The sequence below is a fragment of the Sinocyclocheilus anshuiensis genome, unplaced genomic scaffold, assembly GCF_001515605.1.
Source record: "Sinocyclocheilus anshuiensis isolate Anshui unplaced genomic scaffold, SAMN03320099.WGS_v1.1 scaffold939, whole genome shotgun sequence".
Classification (NCBI taxonomy): Eukaryota; Metazoa; Chordata; class Actinopteri; order Cypriniformes; family Cyprinidae; genus Sinocyclocheilus; species Sinocyclocheilus anshuiensis.
This window is the reverse complement of record NW_015544227.1, coordinates 287,241-307,082: the sequence shown is the minus strand read 5'-3', so window position 1 is coordinate 307,082 and position 19,842 is coordinate 287,241. Positions and strand designations below refer to the sequence as shown.

The following is a 19,842-nucleotide window of genomic DNA, read 5'->3' as shown; positions in this document are numbered from 1 at the left end:
AAAACTAAATACTCTTCGGCGATATGAAGGATGCAATACTACTATATAGGTACTCAAGATTAACATGAGATTGGCGAAAATGTGTGTATGTCCCCTTTAATATTAACATGAATTTAAAATGAATCTTATTCACATTCTTAATACACATTCCTGAATTCCAAAGAAAAACGTTTTTTTTTTTTTTTTAGTTTTGCAATTTTTAATTGAAATGCATTAACGCTTCCTCTCAAACACTGTAAAATCCCAAATGATGCTTGATGGATGTGTTTTGTACCTGCTGTAAATGGGCAAGCACCAACACTTCTTCTGGTCTCCGAACACCTGGGTGACATTCTTGCGGAAGCCCAGAGTGAAGCCATTTTTATCTGGGCCATTTCTGAACACCGGTGCCCTGAACGCCTCTGAACAGATGAATGAGAGATTAGGATGAGGTCTGTTCCTGCTCTACACAACACAAATGACATCCTTAACTTTAGAACAACCTTTGCGAGGTGCATCAAAACTGCATTGAAGGGCACAGAAAAGTTTTTTTTTCCCTTCTTTTCCTCTTGAAGTTTGACCTAAATATTGTTCATAAGCACACCCACAATCCACCCCCACATTCATTTACATTTTACTTCTATCAGCAAAGTTTTATTTGACTGAACATGTGACTGCAGTTTCCCTCAGTAAGAAATGATCAAAAATAGGTCACAATATGGAGCGAAGAAAAAGGAGGACTAGAAGAACAAAGAGTGACGGAAAAGGAAATATGAACCTGGACTGAAATTCTTTGAGGATGTAATCAGAATCTAAAGGATTTCTAAAAAAAAAAGGAGAATAAGGAGCAAAATAAATAACATTTTAACAGTTGGGAGATTAATTAAACTTTAAAGAAATTATGAGGAGAAAGAGGAGGAAAGGAAGGAGAAGAAAGAGAAGTAGAAGAATAAGGAGACAGAGGAATAAAAGGAGGAGAAGAAGGTAACAACTACAACAACAATTTCAACAGCTGGAGAATAATTAAGTCAAAAAAAGATGATAAAAAGGTGAAGGAAAAGGAGGAGATGAAAAAGCAAGAAACAGCAGCAACAACATTTAAGCAGTTGGAAATTAATTACAAAGCTTATGAAAAAGCAGCAGCAAGTATTAACAACATCTTACCTATAGTGGTTCTGTTTTTTCCCACGAGCCACAGGTGGTAGCTGAAGAGTGACAGGATGCTGATGAAGAACATGGCCGCCACAAAGAACAGGAACAACACGTGGAACTTTGCATGAGTGTCTGGCAAGTGATTCTGTTGAGCAAGAAAGCAGAACATGAGAGAATGACAAAAAAAAAAAAAAGTGTTTTTTGGAGATACATTCATCAAATATACCAGTGTAGTTTGAAGAGCACTACTAAGGCATATTTAGGCAAGACCCTTGCTCACTGGGCCATTTGTAAGGCTGCTCTAAAAAGCACTTTACAAATAAACTGAATTGACAGCTGATTTCTTTAAAGGTGAAGTGCGTAATTTCTGTACCACTAGCATCGCCACACAAAGTGAAAAAGCGTTTCCCAGACACTTTCCCATTTGCGATTTCCCCAAAGCATTGGGGGGGGAAAAAATCCCACCCCAAACTCACACCACTGGTTGAGCCAGTGCTGCTGTCAAACTAGAATAGAAAAAAATTACACACATTACCTTTAATATCGTCAGATGTCCAAATTTATTTAATGGCATCAGATGTAGTTGTAGAGCTCAAGAAGACCTCTAGATCTAACAGCCTCAACACTACAATCCATGTCTGGTAAGAACTGGCTGCTGTACCACTAAGAAGCATCTGTATATTTTAATATGCTAAACTACACTCTTTATTGCAACTCTGCTGTTTATTTTAATCAGTAAAAGAAAAAGCAAAATGAGTCAACAGTGCAACATCAAACCATCGCCCAGAGTCACAACAGTGCAAAGCAAGCGTGAGTGGTTTACCTCCGGGCAACGCTCTATAGCCCTCCGTCTGCAAAGCTTCAGACAAAGTGTTAAAAACACAGATAGAATGTTAGAAGCAGACTCATCCCTTTTTTCTTCCTTCTTTCTGCGTCTCAAAAAACTGACACGCACACACAAAGATCATTGCACGACATAAAATGTTTTAGTAAAAATATATGGAGGAAAATATATAGTGTTATATTGATGTATATAAATGAAAAAAACAGCATCCACTGCAACACAAAAGCTTGGTTTTGGTATGATTTTTAATGTTTTTGAAAGAAGTCTCTTACGGAAGTCTCTTAAATCACCAAAGCTGCTTATTTTATATAAAAATTGTAATTCAAAATACAGTAAAAACAGCAATATTGTAAAATATTATTACTATTTTAAAAACTGCTTTTTATTTTGATTTATTTTTAAATATAATTTATTCCTGTGATGGCAAAGCTGAATTTTCAGCATCATTACGCCAGTCTTTAGTGTTACATGATCCTTTGGAAATCATTAAAATATGCTAAAACAGTTGTGCTGCTTAATATTTTTGTGGAAATTGTAATAGTCACCCCCCCCACAGGATTCTTAAAAAAAAAATAGAACATTTTATTTGAAACAGATATCTGCAGGCTATCTTTTTGCTTATTAAAATAATTGAAACTCAATTCAATATTTATATTTATTTATTTAGTGTGTAGCCTTGTAATAAGCAGGATAAAATGAGCTAAATCCTAATCTCCCTATTGGGGTTTATTTTGTGATAATGACCATCTGACTATACATTAGCCTTCACATAATTCTTTAGACTATCTGCAATTTATATTGATGCAGACAGGAAAACAGATTAATGGAAAAACAAGCTGAAGTTGGCTCTCTGAAATAGCAGAAGATGAGAAGCGAGAAGTGTGAGAAACGAGAGGAATCAGATGTCTTTGTGTGAATGTGTGGACTTACTGTCCAGAACTTGATAAAGTACTGCAAAACTGTGGCAGCGATGTAGACGCAGTACAGCATAGAGTACGCCAGGAACAGCACAAATAATTTATAGTTGGAGAATCCAACACAGTTATTAACCCTGGAAGAAAACAGAGAGAAAAACAGAGTTATAAGCCACATAGTAGCTAAAGCACCTAAGTGATAGAATATGTGGCAACATAACTTCAGATTATAAGATGAATGCATCCACAGATGTGCGTACCATGGACAGTGGTGATCCATTTTCAGCACGCATCTGGGAAAAATAAAAAGGATCAAAATACATATTGTGCAAATCCAATACAGACAAGATAAGAATGTTTTCTGAGTGGACTCACCTGTCACATGTGGAGCAGTGATGACATCTGTCCGGTTTGATCAACTGACAGCGGTCACAGTACCGGATAGCTGAGGAGGGCAGAGGACTCATTCAAAATTCTGAACAGTGTGTCACAGGTATAGGATACATACACAACCATTCAAATGTTTGGGGTCAGTATAATGTTTTTTATAGAAAATTGAATTAATTCTTTTATTCAGCAATGATGCATTAAATTGATCAAAAGTGACAGTAAAGACTTTCACATTGTTGCAGAAAAAATAAATAATAAAATTATATTTCAGAATTTGCTGGTATAATTCAGAATTCATTGTTCCATCAATGATGGCAAGCCGTCCTGGACCAGATGCAGCAAATCAGGCCCAAACCATGATACTACCACCACCGTGTTTCACAGATGGGATGAGGTTCTTATGCTGGAATGCAGTGTTTTCTTTCTCCAAACATAACGCTTCACATTTAAACCAAAATGTTCTATTTTGGTCTCATCCATCCACAATACATTTCTCCAGTATTCCTCTGGCTTGTCCACATGATCTTTAGCAAATTGCAGATGGGCAGAGATTCACATACTTTTGCCACTCACAGATATGTAATATTGGATCATTTTCCTGAATAAATAAATGACAAAGTAGATATTTTCATCTCATTTGTTTGATTGGGTCCTTTTTGTCAACTTTCAGGACTTGCATGAAAATCTGTTGATTTTTTGGGTTATATTTATGCAGAAATATAGACAATTCTAAAGGGTTCACAAACTAGCAGCACTATATATAGCATATTATATATATTTTTTTATTTATTTTTTTCCCCCAAATTAACACTGTTCTTTTGAACTTTCTATTCATCAAAGAATCCTGTGAAAAAATTATCACAGCTTCAAAAAAATATTAAGCTGCACAACTGTTTTCAACAATGCCAACTATTGAAGAAAATGTGTCTAGAGCAGCATATTGGAATGATTTCTGGAGGATCATGTGACACTGAAGACTGGAGTAATTATGCTGAAAATTCAGCTTTGCATTACAGAAATAATTTGTATTTTAAAGTATATTAAAATAGAAAACAGTTATTTTAAATTGTAATAATATTTCACCATATTACAGTTTTTATTCTATTTTTGATCAAATAAATGCAGCTTTGTGATGATTGACTTTCAGAAACATTAACAAAATCTTAACCGACCTCAAACTGTTGAACTGTACCAGCACATCAGTGATCAGCAGACAGCCCTGTCACTTTAATCAGTCTAAATAAGCTCTTTTTGCACTACAAATCATTATATCTGCACTGTTGTTTACTTCACTGGTTTGCACTCTATCTGCCATGTGCCGTGTGCTGCTTTATATATATTTTTTTTATATATATTTTTTTTTTACATTTTACCTTATTTGTATATTTGTATAGTTGTATTTTATATTTAATCTGTATATCTGTATTTATGTTCTACTGTTAGTGTTATCTGTATGCACCAAGGGTCTGAGAGTAACGCAATTTCAATTCTCTGTGTGTATGTGCTGTACATGTGGAAGAATTGACAATAAAGCAGACTTGACTTGAACTGTTGAATGGTAGTGTATAAGACAAAGACAACAAATCACAATTCAGTATGCAAAAAGATAGTTCAAAAGTCTGACATTGCTAGTAACAATTTTTTATCATTTAATGCTTTTTATATTACATATGTTTTCACCGTAACAGTAAAAAGTTGATGCAAACTTTAAATGACACATTTTTAGTTCTAAGTTTTAAATATACTCTCAAAAGGTACCTAAAAGTATTAGTGGCTGATAAACTGTATCGCCTGTAACGCCGTCATCGTTAACAGTTCTGTCTAATACGGATAGAAGTCTCTCTAATAATCCGATAGACCTGTTAAAAAAAGGAATTAAAATGTATACAAAAAGTATTATAACGATTGCTTTTATATGATTAGTAATAGAAAGGCAAACATTATACTTTCTCGTTTGCTGTCAGCATTCAGCAAATACGCATTTATATCATTTAAACAAATCTTTGAATGACTAATGAACATTTAATTTTACAAACCTTGCAGACTTAGTCGAATCCAGTTGTGAGATCTTGTGAAGTGTGCATGTGACCTGCATGATCGCGTGTTCTCTGCGTGACTTTCGGTCCGTGCAAAGTGAATGCTTTAAACATTAAATTCGTGGTTTCCAATTATGCTGCACTTTATGCATTTGCCCACTGTCATCTTCATGTCATTTTCTCTGTGTGCTGTATGTAAAATGAGTGTTACCTTGGCTTTATTTGAAAAAACAATTTTATCCAGGACGGTCGGTCCGTGTGAATTGAATGCTTTAAACTTTAAACTTGTGATTTCAAATTATGTTGCACTTTATGCATTTGCGCACTGTCATATTCATGTCATTTTCACTGTGTGCTGTATGTAAAATAAGTGTTACCTTGGCTTTATTTTAAAAAATATGAGTCCCAATGCACACAAACTTCCCAGAATACTGAGTGCTCTGTTGGTTACAGTTTACTTCCTTTTTAATTATATTTTTATTAAATATTTATTTGTGAAAAATACTTTGTCATCTAAAGTATAAGTATGTTTATTTTACAAATTTATTTTTTAATCCATTTTCAAATGATTTCAAATTTCTTAAATATTAATTAAAATAAATACAATTATATCTGCTTTATATCGGCCATTCTGCTTTCCAAGATATCGGCATCGGCTGTCAAAAAACCCATATCGGTCGAACACTAGTGGCTGGGGCCGAATTAACTGCAGAACATTATAAAAAAAGAAGTATGAGGGACTTCAATGCCATTGTAAGTTTTTAAGCTTACCCCCAGATCCTGTGCATGTATATATGAATACATTTCTGGCCACTCTCTTCAGGATTTCCTGCTGGGCCTCTGGATTCTCCTCCTTCTCATAGAGCTCTTTGTCCACTTTAGGGAGACAGAACTAAGAGAGACAACAGGATGTTAGATGGAGATGTGTGTGAGAATAGACTAATATGAATCAGCATACGCAACTAAAATCAAGCAGACATTTAAATTTTTAACAAAAACACTTTAATATAATTTTTGCCATCTTTATTGACAAGATGATAGAGACATGACAAGAAATTATGTGAGCCGGACTTGCACTGTCCAAATCAGCTCAGTGTGTTTGAGAATGTGTGCTAACTGCTAAGCCATGACTCACATCCCACAGGCAGTTCAAAACGTCAAATTATTTTTTTCTTACATCCTTCTTCCTCTTCTCTGTCATTATATTCTGCGGTAATAAAACTACAGAGCAGCCAGAGTTTAAAGGCTCCCGCTGCTTCTGCTCCTCCTCCAGATGTGAGGAACATTACTGAGCCTGGAGCCAACCACATACACATTACAGTATGATAAATATTTTGCTCCCACACAGCCCAGGTGGAATGAGAACCTGAGAGCCAAGTAATAAGGAAGAAACCCTTAACCAGATCTAGACCAGTGCAGTGCTGTTTAGTAGAATTTACATAGTAGCATAGTATTTATTTTGTCTTTTTTTATATTTTCAGTTTTTTTAATTTTAGTTTGAGTTTTAATATTTTTTTTATTATTATTCTATTTAGCTTTAATTTATTTACAATTTCCGTTTTAGTAATTTTAGTACTTCGAATTAAACTTTTGTATATCCGCTAGCTGCCAAAGCAATTTTTTTTTTTTACTTCATCATTCAATATTTATATTTGAGTTTTAGTTAACAATAACAACAACGGACTACTGAATCTCAACATGTCTGTTCTGATGTCTGTCAGTGTCACTAATAAGAGGAAAATCATCCGTCAGCAATTTAAGATGGAAAAATGAATAGGTGTATCTATTAATTAATCTGTGACTTGGTAGGAGTTAGACAGATGGCAACATGGAGAGGTTGTACAACTTGCCCACATTCTCAAAACCAGCAACAGAACTAGATTGGGTCACCACTTGTTCTCTAACGCAAGATCTGGGCTCTGAGGCAAAACCTAGACAGTAAATAAAGGAACAAAAACGGAGAGAAATAGCGAGAACGAATACCTCTTTTGAGGGGCTGGCAGGCTTGGAAATGATGGTCTTCCAGTAGGACCATATGAACATGAAGAAAAAGACGTGAAACACTAACAGATAAATAACTGCAAGAAAAACAGCATGAGGGAATTTTAGTAAAACAAATCATAATTCATACTTACTTGATAACCTAATAAAAGCTGCTACTTCATAATATAAATGGGATGTTTTGTTCATTCTGGTGTGACAAAACATGTGACTAAGAACAACAGGAGGCCAGATTAGCCAACAGAAGGATTTGTTAACTGTTTTTGCAATATTGTGTGCTTGGCTACACTGGAGTTCCTCTTACCTTGCTCCTCTGTGTTGGAGATTGTGTCTGCAGAGAGAAACAAGCAAAGATCATTCAGCAATACCATCAAGAAAGAACAACTGGCCCAATTCACAAAGTCATCTGCTGAGTGCTGGGATACCGCTAATTCTATCTCAGCACCCTTCCAGTTTCCACCAGATCAGCCCACTAAGGCAAGAGCGCCGGGCGACTGGTACTGCCATCTGGCAGAGAGCTGTCAGAAAGAGCCTTGTGTCCATCATGGATGGAATACCCTGGTTGTCATGACGACTCAAGTGACTGACAGATGCATGTCGCGACGGCAGAGTCAGTGAAATCTCTGACAGTAGGAGTCATTTTTTAAAAGAAATTTTTTTTATTAGTTACATTTTTATTTTCATTAAACATTCATTTTTATTTTATTAAATATTTAAAAAAATGTTTAAATATTTTTTTAATAATATTTTATGAGAATGTCATTGGGGTTACAACCCTTGCTTCATTTGTGAAATTAAATGCGAAACAGAAGAAAACAGCAAAAGCTGATTTGAGATTTTACTTGCTACTCTCACTTGCTTATTAATTAACTATTTATTTTCATTAACTACAATTATTTTATTAAATATTGTAATAAATTAAATATTTTAATTTCTAAAAAGTACTTTCAAAGTCAAACTACGAAGGTTGCTTAAATGTGTACACCACATTTAAAGTCTATTCACTTTCCTTCATTTTTTTTTCAACTTGGTTAATTTATCTCTCACTGGTGTTACAGTTTATTAATCTATGATTTATCACTGCTTAAATTAATATTTTATGAGAGTTTGTCATTGATGTCACAACTCTTGTTTCATCTGTTAAATAAAATAAAAAACAGAAAAAAAATAAAGTTAATTTGAGATTTTCCCTGCAACTCTCATGCAGTCATGAGGCTATCACATCAGATTTGAGACTCTGATTTGAGACAGATTTGAGGGGGGGGTGGTAAATCAATAAGGAAGGATTCACAATATATCACTGCACTTTACTAGGGAAATAAATGGACCCCAACACAACACAATGAAATTAGTATTTTTAGAAACAGATGAAGTAATACATGGGTGGAACTACAGTGAGTGTAGAGCTCACTGTGAAGTGGTTAACAACAGCTGAAGTTAAAGACTTCAGCAGCACAGATGTGTGCAGTCATTCATGTTTCACACTTTTATATAAAAAATAATAATAATCCCTTTTAGCTTTGTTCGCTTAAATGGAAATTTTACCCATAAAATGCAAAAATGCTAAAAAAAAAAATTAATAAATAAATAAATAAATCATTTAGGGTAAATTATCCCAAACTTAAGATAATCCTGCAGTGGGACAATGGAATTTTGAAAAGCATAAATATTCCATATTTATTTAATCAAGTAATGAGATGATCAGCATATACGATAATTATACATTTTCAATACAGGACAAAAAAGGAAGTATAGCATATCCCACTAAATGACACTGCTTGACATGAACAACTACTTATGTGACTAATGAAGAACAAAACAGTTTATTAGTCAGAAATTTTCATGACAAGACATACTTTGCGGTCTAATTAAGACAACGTTAATAAGAGAACGTTCTTTTCAGTAAGAAAGCATCTCTAATCTGCTCTTTAAGTATCAAGCATCTCGATGAGTTTAACAGCTGGACTTATCGCTCGAACTTGAACTAACGCTGCATACAATAACTGATATCAAAACACAACTTTATAAACAATTCATGACATTCGACATGAATTACGCACGGGTAGTATACAGAGAAACTGAATTGAATTTCGGTAACGTTACATTATCTGGTACCAGTCAGTTACTGACACTTCCTGCCCAAACCACTGCAACAACTAACCAGCAACTTTTATCTGCTGTGCTCCATTCAACCAAGTCAACTTAGGTCGACACTTACATATACAGAGCTCCACCACGTAAGCGTAGTAGGACCAGCACACGACCAGGTTGATAAAAATCACAGGTATCCAGGATAAACCCCGCTGACAGCATTTTACCGCATGAAAGGGCGCCATCTTTAATCCGACCCTCGGAAAGGGTGTCGGTGACGTCACGGCTCGAGGCCGATCTATGCGCGCGGGGAAAAACAAAGACCTGCTTCACACCAGCAGCACATTAATTCCACATTATCGGACAACTGCTCTCCAATGTGTCCTTTTTAAATTAATAATACAATAAACGCAGAGTTTCATTCTGATATGTAGTTATGTGTTTGTCTTATTATGCTATAAATGAGCCTTAAAGGAACAGTACGCTCAAATTTAAATCAGCGTTCATCTTTGCCATTCTGCCTTGCATCTTATCGGACCTTACATTATTTTATTTCCAATCTTATAGTTATAATAAATTAATAATGTTTATTTTGTTTATATATATTTTAATGTTTCTTTTTTTAATATTGTAAAGTATGTTCCATGCTGATTTGTATTTTTTATGTTCAGAAGGAAATTTATGTTAATAAATAGTTATCTATAAACTAAAAGCTTTTTTTCTCAAATGTAAAATATACTGTATATGGATGTATTTTCTTGGATTGAAATATGTGAAAGGCTAAATATATTTTTATATATATTTTTCAAAAATATTAGTTGAAAATACATTTACATATAATTTGAAATATACTTCAGCAAATGTATTGTTTTAAATAATTTCTAAACATGTTTAAGTCAAACCAAGTCAAAGGTCAAAGTGCTTACGGCCGTTTAAATGTGCACGCCATATTGAAAGTTTATTAATATGCTTTTGTTTTTTTCCACTTTTATTTGATCATTTACACGTCATTGTTGTTACATTCTGGTGTTATTTTGTTAATCTATGATCTATTGCTATTTAAATGTATATTTTATGAGAATTTGTCATCGGTGTTACAACTATTGTTTTATTCGTGAAATAAAATAAGCAGAACAAAACAGCAAAAGTTCATTTGATATTTCACTTGCAACTTGGCAGTACGTCGGCAGAGGGCAGCAGCGCAGTAGTTTAAGCGTCACTACTGTTGATCTCCCATTGAAACAGTGGGGGGGGGGATCAATGTTACAGTCTGGATGGATTTGAATCATCCAGCTAGGTTTTTTCTAGTTAATGACTTAGACTGGAAGTCTCAAATGTCACCATCAATGTGGTACTTTTCATTTGTGCATAATTTGATTAATCTTCAGTTTGCTAGCTTGGTGGGCCGAATGGTAAGTCGGTTTATTTGTGAGATTTATTAGATTCGTTTTCCACCTCGAGCCCTGTCCTGCGGGGGAATTGCAGTATTGTTTCCAGATGTGTTTCATTTCATGAACAGCCCCCTCTGGTCCTCTCTCTCCATCTCTGCTCTTTTCCTCGGGAGGTTTCAGAAGGTTCATCAGAGGACCAACAACACATGAAACAAAGAACAAATTGTCTGTTCATGCACTTACGTGTGATAAGGAGATCTTGTGCTGGGCCTGATTTAGATCTCTTGCTTTTGATAAAACACACACACACACACACACACACACACACACACAGCCTCCCTCTCTTTACACTCTGCGCTGTAAGTGTTGATATAATGAGTCCCTTTTGTAAGCCTATTAGCTTACAAACTTATATACAGTACAGATTCATTTCAAATGATTAAAAGCAGTCTTGAGACTGCATATTAATGTTATTGAGTGTTTATATTTACACACCTGACTGATCAACACATTCTCACTCCCAACTTGTCAAATATTGACACTATATTCAGAATCAGAAGTAGTCTTCTGATGTCTGATTTTGTAGCTGAACCAAACCAGACAGTTACTGAAGTGCACAGGACAGACTCAATGACGGCTGAGTAGAACTGCTTCAGCAGATATTGGGCCTTTTTATGAAATATAAACTCACTCTCAGTGAGAAATTCTCACTCTCACTTGTCTAAATTAACCTTCTTGCACTGGGTGTGATTTTTTATACAGGCTACTGATCACATTTTTTGCAAAGACGATGGAGCACAGCAGAAACGTGCTGCTACAGTTGGCATGAACTGAAAAATCACCCTGAAAGCATTTTCTAAATGCACATTTTTTATCTTATTGTGAATGCTCCATCCATTGACTTATTAATTTTTATTGAAAGAATAGTTCACCCAAAAATGATCATCACCAGTGGACCCTCTGCAGTGAATGGGTGCCATCAGAGCTAGAGTTCAAACAGCTGATAAAAGCATGACTCCAGTCATCACTTAATGTCATTTGAAAAGCTGTTTGCTTCCATTGCTTCCAGCTAAAATACCAGTCCTCTATCCATACTATTGCTTTCTCCATTGAAAAAGTTGTCTTGCACAGATTAAGCACTGATTACATGTGGATTATTGATGTTTTTATCAGCAGTTTGGACTCTCATTCTGACGGCACCCATTCACTGCAGAGGATCCAATGGTATGCAAGTGATATAATGCTAAATTTCTTCAAATCTGTTCCGATAAACAAACAAACTCATCTGTATCTTGGATGGCCATGGCAGGTGAGTTCATTTTCAGGAAATTTTAATTTTTGGGTGAACTATTACTGTAAAAATGTCATATCTGTATCTTCCAATAAAATGACAGACTTCTCTCTGGTAACATATATTCTCTAGTCATTTTTGGCCACTTAAACCATGGCATTTAGATCTGCCTTCATCCAATCAACAAACGACAGATAGAACCAAGTCCCCATCCTACATTTTTTTTTCTTATTCTATAATATGTTTCACTCTGATGTGTCACAATACAGATGATTTGCAATTTAATGATTTTTGAGGCTCCTCTAATATGTAGGAGAAAAATTAACTTGACTTGAACTGAATTGACAAATGTTTTAAGAGGTGGCACATTCGTGGGTGGTTTATCTCTTCCAACATTTGTTCTAGCCAATCACTCTTTTTTTCATAACTATTTGTGTGCTTGTGTGTCTCAGCACAGAGTAATGTGTTGTTCTGTCTGGCGAGTCGCCCCTGTTTAGTGAGCCCCAGTGAAAGCATCACTTAAGGAATGAATGAATTCATTGTTTCGTTGCGATGGGGTGAAGGAAGGAGGAAAGTGGCTTGTTTTAAAAGAGAGAATACTGAACAGATAAGAACAGAAAAGTAGATGTACATGGATGGAAGTACACAAAGTGTCATTCACTCAGCTACTTTTGAGGGGACACCAGTGACAGTCCTTGCCGACTTGGTGGCCAACAGAAGATAAGAAAAAAATTTATTTTTCCCCCAAACTATTGTATTTTTATTCAGAACAAAGTGTAGTAAAATGAAATGGATAGGCAAGTACATTATACAGCAGTCCCGAGAGTATGAGGGGGAAAACCTGCAACATATAACAAAACCTGTACAGTATATATTAAAACTGATTGTAAAAAGAATCAAAATACACAAATCGGAGAAAAAAATTAAATTGAAAAATGCATGAAATCTTGCAGTTTCAGTTTTCTCCATTTTCATATTTCATATTTAAAGAATTTTAGCTATAAATCTTAGTTTAGTGTTACAAAAATGCTTCTAAATGTTTTTTTTAAATGGTTCTTGATTTGAATATAAAAGATTTCTAAAATAATTACTACGTGTTTCTGATTTTCTGAAACATATGGGCTTTCTAAACAAAATATATAAACATGGTTATAAATTCAAAGTTTGAAGTTTAACACTTGTTTGCCTAGAATTATGCAACCTAATCATACTTTATTTATTTATTTGTATGTAATGTGCATTCAAAATCCACTTTGCTGAAAACTCATGATATGCATCAGCAAACTGGATGTGCAAGAACAGAGAGATGGGTGTGGTATGTAATCTCATACGTAAATGGAAAAAAGAGACAAATAGGGAGAGAGAACTACTTCGAAAAATGGGGAGATCATGAAATGGCAAAAAGCAGACAGATGCAGAGATGAAGATACTGGGTGGGAAAGTTGGGTCAGATTCATGATGAGAGGAATGCTGATAAAAATAAAAATGAGTTCTAATGACTGGAATCCTTCTGTCAATAAGACCCTAGAGAAATAGGTGTGACACTGCTAAGCAAAAGGAGGGGCTACAAGCACATAATGTAGTGCATGAACTTATGTCCTACAGGAATTACATACGTACCTGTGTGTGTGTGTGTGTGTGTGTGTGTGTGTGTGTGTGGGAGAGAGACAGATTGTGGGTGGTTGAGTGGGAGGGGCAGAAGGAGAGAAGGAAGATTGTTAGAGAAAGACATGCATGTGAGACGACAGGAGATGGGAAAGTGAAGGAAATTATGGGGAGAACAAGACTTGACAATTCATAACAATCATAGCCATATTAAATAGAAAATTTCAACACCGTTCCAGTATGTCCTCCCTATGATGTACATAAATTCAATACACAGGTTTGGAGTGGTAACATATTCCAATCAGACTGATATTTTGAGTGGCTTGTTTGTTAATCTATCACAGCAGGGATGCTGTAAACTGAGCCAGTTGCTGCCTGTGTTGTCATTTGTTCCATATGCAGCAGTGATGCTGATATGAAGAGAACAGTCACAAATAGGAAGGATAAATCTGGATGAGTAACTGGGATGTGAGAGATGGGAACACTTAGTTGGACGAAAACAGGGAGTGAACGGGGAAAGAGAGAAAGAAGGAAAGAGGGTAGGATGATGACAGCCCCTGGCTCCGCTCCATTGCTGACGAAAGCTGCTTAGACCTTCAGTTGCCATGGTGACCAGAGGAGGAGAGAGAAAGAGAGGGAGAGGGAGGGCGGAGGCTAGGGAGGGAGGAACAGCAGAGAGAGAGAAAGAGGGAGTGCTTTAAAAAGAGCAATAGACAGAGGGAGGGAACGAGAGTGGAGACGGAGATAGATACACATTGCTAGCAAAAACAGTCTACAAAAATATAAAGAGAAAAGGTATTTTATTTATTCTCATTAGAGTTGTATTTCATTCATCTGAGCGTGAGATTACAAAGAGGGGACGTGTGAAGGTAGACTGAGACATCAAGACGAAGGTAAAGAGACACTGCAGTGGAGCGGGAATATGGATGCACAGTCTGAGAGCTGTGAACCACCGCCATGTGACCCTCAGCCTCCAGGTAAAATCAGAAAAGCCTTCAAACTATTCGGCAAGCGGAAGCCTGGGAGCAGCGTCACTAGCATCTTCTCCATACGTGGGAAAGGAGATGGAGGCCCTAAGTCACCGCCGTCAATGAGCAAAACCCTGGATGGATTAAATGAACCTACTGCCCCAGAAGCAGAGGCAGAGCAGGTGGATCTTGACCAGGAGGATGAGAGTCAACAGGACGATGCTCCAATGGAGGAGTTCACAGGTGGGAACATGAATTCAGAAACTACTTCTACACGGCACTCCATCTCTTCCCTCACCTCTGCTAAGTCTCTGAGCTTCCTCAATATGCTTCGCAAAGGCAGACGGGGACTGATTGGAGAACGGCAGACTCAGACCGAGTCTCAGAGGCCCGGGCGGCAACGGAAGGGCCTAAAGGGATTGTTTGGTACAGCGCGCTGGCATGGTAAAGAGAAAGAGGATGAGGAGGAGGGTGAACCTGGCCCTCCCCTTCTTGCTTCCCGCTCCAACAGCGTTGAGATTATAAAGGAGAGTCTCACATTGACACCCGGGCCTCCACCTCGCTCTGTGGAGGGGACAGAGGAAAAGCCTAAGCTTCCTACACCACAAGAGGGCCCTACGTCATCTGAGGACTCTGCAAAGGTGAGCGGGTCAACCAAACCTCCAGCAAATGAACGCCTGAGCACACTGCTTGGAGATATCTCATCAATTTTAAGCTTTGATTCACTAACAGCATGTGGAGATATTGTAGCAGACGTCGAGGCAGAATGGGTCAAAGCTAGCAGTCGAATGGAGGGAGCACCTAGCACATTGAAAGTGGATAATTCTGAGAAGACTTCATCTTCTTCGACTTCTACCAGATCAAAGTCTAGCCCTTCTCCTACTCTCAGCCCAACCACCTACTTCAAACCTTCCCCTACTTTAGCAACCAAACCCACCCCTTCACCTACCACCACCAAACCTATTCCCAGCCCTTTGACAAAACCTGCAGTTACTTCAACATCCTCTCCGGTGTCCAAAATGTCATCATCTATGCTTACTGACCCTATTATCCCTACTCTAACGTCCAGCCCTCTCGCCAAACCCACCCCTACACCATCAGCTATAACCCAGCCTACCCCAACACCAACACCTATCCCAATTCCTCAAGCCACAGCAACTGCAACAACTACTCCAATTATCCAACCTACCCCAACCGCTACATCTGTCTCCATTACACAGCCTACCCCAAGCCCTATATCAAGCCCCACAACTAAATCTACAACTTCCCCAGCTAAACCTACCCTGTCCCCTAAATCTAGCCCTGAAATCAAACCAGACACAATATCTAGCTCCACAACTGCCCCAATGACCAAACCTATTCCATCCTCTACACCCATTCCTCCGTCCATCTCAGCCCCTACTTCCGAAACATTCACCTCACCCACAATTAGTTCTACCCCTGAACTTGCTGCTGTTACTAAAACTGAACCTGCCCAAACCCCTGTAACTAAACCTACTCAAGCCCCAACCCCTGCAACAAAACCCACTCCCAGCATTACCCATGAATCCAAACATACTATGTCTACCTCTGCAACCAAATACACCCCTTATCCACCACTTTTTGGTAAACCTACCCCTGCCCCTGCACCAACACCAAGACCAAAATTTGTAACAACATTTGGATTGTCGACAAGCCGAAACACTGCTCCTATTGCCAAGCTTGAGACAAAACAACCCACAGGACAAACTTCAAAATCTAGCACCCAAACTGGCACAACATCTGTAAGGAAAGCCTCCATCTCTGAACCAACTGTTCCCATTGCTAAATCTCCATCTGCTGTTGCTCCTATTCTTACCTCTTCCTCTGCCACCACAAAATCACCCACAGTTACCTCTGCACCACAAGTTCCTGTCCTGAAGTCTCCTCCTGGTATTGCTCCATCATTCATTTCTTCAAAAAGAGCGGATGATGACGCCAGGATAGATGTAAGGGAGGACCTGGTAAGACAAGAAGGAATTGACAATAGAGACTTGGTGGCTACTCAAAGCATCAGCAAGGCAGTGAAAAGGGGCCCTGCAGCGAAGCCTACAACTCTGAGTAAGATCCCTGTTAGCGGTGGAGGTAGACCTCCTAAGCTGCCTCATCGAGATTCCCAGCCCAATGGAGATGAGGACCACTCAAATCTACCAACACCGGTACATGAAGAGGAGACCCCATTCACTCTCTCACGGGAAAGCAGCAGCAAGGAGGCCCTCAGTGATGTCTCCACAGAATCGGGGGCTGTCACCCCAACCCTCTCCCACAGCCAAGACGACATTCTTGATGGAAAACTTGGTCTCCAGACATCATCAGGTCCTGCAGCTGGTGCCACAAGCTTAACCCGGGAATCCAAGATCCCAATCAAACACGGATCTACTGCAGCCTACCATTCTGTACAGGGTAGGGCAGAAGCCACACGTTCTAAGATACCGGTGTCCAAAATGCCTGTTCGCCGGACCAGCAATAAGCCTGCACCAACAGCTACAGCTGCCGCCACCCGAAAATAACTGATATAATAATTCTGTCTATGACAAAATCCTGAAACATTCCACTGGCAACAGTTTTCTCAAGATTTACTTTTTGATATTCGATCAGGCATCACTGCGCCTTTTGCAGCAAAAATCTTTACAGGAACAACTGGATTATTATCGTTATTTGAACTAATTTACACACTGGTGTCAACCACACAATTCTTTTATCAGCTGGGTGTTTTTATTCATATCACTCTTGAACAGACTGATGCTGTGGATTCAACTCTGTGTGCAACCAGGAACAGACAGCACACCCACAGGCCCTGTCTAAGTTATCTCCATGGCAACCAAACATGCAAATTAAATGGCAGGCACTAAAGCACAAGAGCCCTCACCTGGAATCCAAAGCCATGTAGACCTTCTCTGAAGAAACAAGCAATGTGTCCGTCCATTATCTCCGGCATTGTAATAGTCCATAATGGTCTTTTGTGGTAATTAAAAGCCTCAGAGAAGAAACAAGCAATCCAACACGGAGTCTTGTGGTTTTCATCCAGGTCTACAACACCAGAAGAGCCCAGTATCATTACAAAGGTGCTTTTTTCTTATCATCCTGCCTGCCACACAGAAAAAAAAAAAGTTTTGTTACAGAGCAGTCTTTGTAGCCTTTGTTACTTAGCCTTCGTTTTTAGACATTTTTGTCTGGTGTCTTCTCCAAAAAATTTTTTTCCAAGTGAACTGTGGATCAATGTTAGTCTTCTTGGAACTCCCTCGTGTTGTATGCAAACAAACAGAATCTCTTACCTGTACAGTTCATGCCAAGACAGGATATTCCACAGTAACTTTTGAATGTATGTAGCAGAACGCATGCCCTACTTTTTCAACAAGATGAGCCATCTCACTCCTTTTCCTCTCCCCACCTGTTTTCTCACGTTTTTTTTTAAACACTGTGTTAAAGTCACACAGTGCCTGTCAGCTGTAGCAAATGTGTATGTAACGTCATCAAGGAACCATGAGGCATATGGATCTCTGGAACTCAATGGATTTTTTTTTCTGCCTGCACTGAACATTGTCTGAGACTGCGTTAAAGAAGGCTAAAGACAGTAGAAGTGATGTTTCACAGGCAGTTGGTGTTATAGGTAAACTAAGACTTTCATGGATGACAGTGGTGTTATTTGGGTGGATTATTTTTCCTTTTTTTTCTTCTTTTTTTTTGAAGTTGCTATCACATGCACGTTTAACAGAGGACTATTTTTGTGTGTATGAGTGTGTGTGTATGAATGAGTGGGTGTGATTATCTTAATGTCACAATGTTTCCTATTTAATCAATAAAATGTGATTATATCTAGAACAGTTTAAAATGTCATGCAGGGTGCTTAATGGTATGGGAATGGATTGCATAGGACAGAATTAGGTTGTAAGAGATTGGCTGTGCCGTACATTGTCCTCTGTAGTGACATTATGTAACTGTGTTACTCTTTGGTTCGAGAAGTGGAACCCTACAGAACTTTCCACTATAAAGTCCGAGCCTCCCACCACTGCCAGCCCCCACCCCCAGGTTTCTCTGCAGTGCCATGCTGTTGGGCTGAAAAACCCACTGACCTGAATAGCAAACCTCATGAATGTCAGTATTGCCTGGTCAGTGAGCTGTAGGCTAAGATGCTATAGAATTCCTGCCACGCAACCATGCAGCTGCTGCATGCAAATGAAACATTTCCAATGGGTTATGTTGTCTCTAATAGGAACGAGGACACAGATATTTAAATGCAGGAGGCTCTGGATCATCGTCAACCTTTATAAAATATAAAGTGAATGAATGAAGGCTAAAATGGGGGAACAGTGGTGCACAGAGAGAGAATGAGAATGAGACAGAGAGGGATTGTGGTACAGATGGAGATTGAGAACAAGCAAGGGGAGGGCAGAAAAAAAGAAAGCCTTTTCGGTTCCATCACAGCTGTGTTTTTTGATGGTGGTGACATAGCAAGAAATGCTAAAAGCAGTGCGCAAGCGATCTCGTTCTCTCAAAAAAGCAAAGAAAAACAAAGGATGGATATTTATAGACCAAACTCCTCACAGAGACAGCACAAACAAGGCTCTGTTGTCCAAATCAGAGCCAAGGGCAGTGGGACTGTTTAACTGGAAAAACACGAGGACTTCACCACTTCACAGGGTGATTAGCCAAAGAGCAGCCCACTGTTAATGGAAACCGTCCCTTGCTTATTGATCTGCCACCCCCCTGGGGTCTGAAGAAGATGAAAGCCTTACGCACTAACTCGTCTGTTGCATGTGCTGCACCAAACACTGCCAAACGGTCTGATTGTGAAAATGAATAATGATGATGATCACAGCCTCAATTACAAAATTTGAAGTGAATCATCGAAGCGAAAATGTCAAACGCAGCCTGCAGTCTGATCTAGGGTGGCAAAACAATGAATGCAATTGAACAGTGCAGGGAGACGTGCAAAAGATAAATCCTGCATGAGGTTCCTATTTTGAGCCCTAGTTACACAGCATTGTCTAAATCTAATGGAATAAAGGCTGGCATGCTAATATAGCCAAGCAAGACTGTACCAGAGGTGATCCTCCACTCAAGCAGATGGCACAAAATGACAGTGGACTTAGCCATATTCACAATTACACGTGCAGACAAACACAATTGTTTATTGCAGCGGGTGATGTCACAACAAATAG

The 19,842-nt window shown here is 38.2% G+C and overlaps 2 protein-coding genes across 4 annotated transcripts in view; one reads left to right on the top strand and one right to left on the bottom strand.

Annotated features, from left to right (window-relative positions):
* Positions 1 to 9,658, bottom strand: part of LOC107697429 (probable palmitoyltransferase ZDHHC20) — a 17,314-nt gene extending 7,656 nt beyond the window's left edge. For 2 of the 3 annotated variants that reach the window (XM_016498211.1, XM_016498213.1), the window contains exons 1-10: positions 9,535 to 9,658; positions 7,621 to 7,647; positions 7,299 to 7,393; positions 6,087 to 6,207; positions 3,265 to 3,334; positions 3,150 to 3,182; positions 2,906 to 3,026; positions 1,955 to 1,990; positions 1,144 to 1,276; positions 275 to 401 (exon numbers count right to left, since the gene is read on the bottom strand). In XM_016498211.1, the coding sequence (XP_016353697.1) occupies positions 275 to 401; positions 1,144 to 1,276; positions 1,955 to 1,990; positions 2,906 to 3,026; positions 3,150 to 3,182; positions 3,265 to 3,334; positions 6,087 to 6,207; positions 7,299 to 7,393; positions 7,621 to 7,647; positions 9,535 to 9,652 (881 nt within the window). In that variant the 5' untranslated portion in view covers positions 9,653 to 9,658. The remainder of the gene's footprint in view (positions 1 to 274; positions 402 to 1,143; positions 1,277 to 1,954; positions 1,991 to 2,905; positions 3,027 to 3,149; positions 3,183 to 3,264; positions 3,335 to 6,086; positions 6,208 to 7,298; positions 7,394 to 7,620; positions 7,648 to 9,534) is intronic. The other variant, XM_016498212.1, reaches the window with a different exon arrangement.
* A 4,702-nt stretch (positions 9,659 to 14,360) lies between these two features.
* Positions 14,361 to 18,387, top strand: LOC107697427 (APC membrane recruitment protein 2-like). Its single transcript, XM_016498208.1, has one exon. It carries the CDS (start codon positions 14,617 to 14,619, stop codon positions 17,188 to 17,190), a length of 2,574 nt encoding a protein of 857 aa, XP_016353694.1. The 5' UTR covers positions 14,361 to 14,616; the 3' UTR covers positions 17,191 to 18,387.
* Positions 18,388 to 19,842: the final 1,455 nt, after the last annotated feature.

Bases quoted from the DNA above. Each gene is read 5' to 3' on its own strand.
- LOC107697427 (XM_016498208.1), top strand. From the start codon at position 14,617: ATGGATGCACAGTCTGAGAGCTGTGAACCACCGCCATGTGACCCTCAG.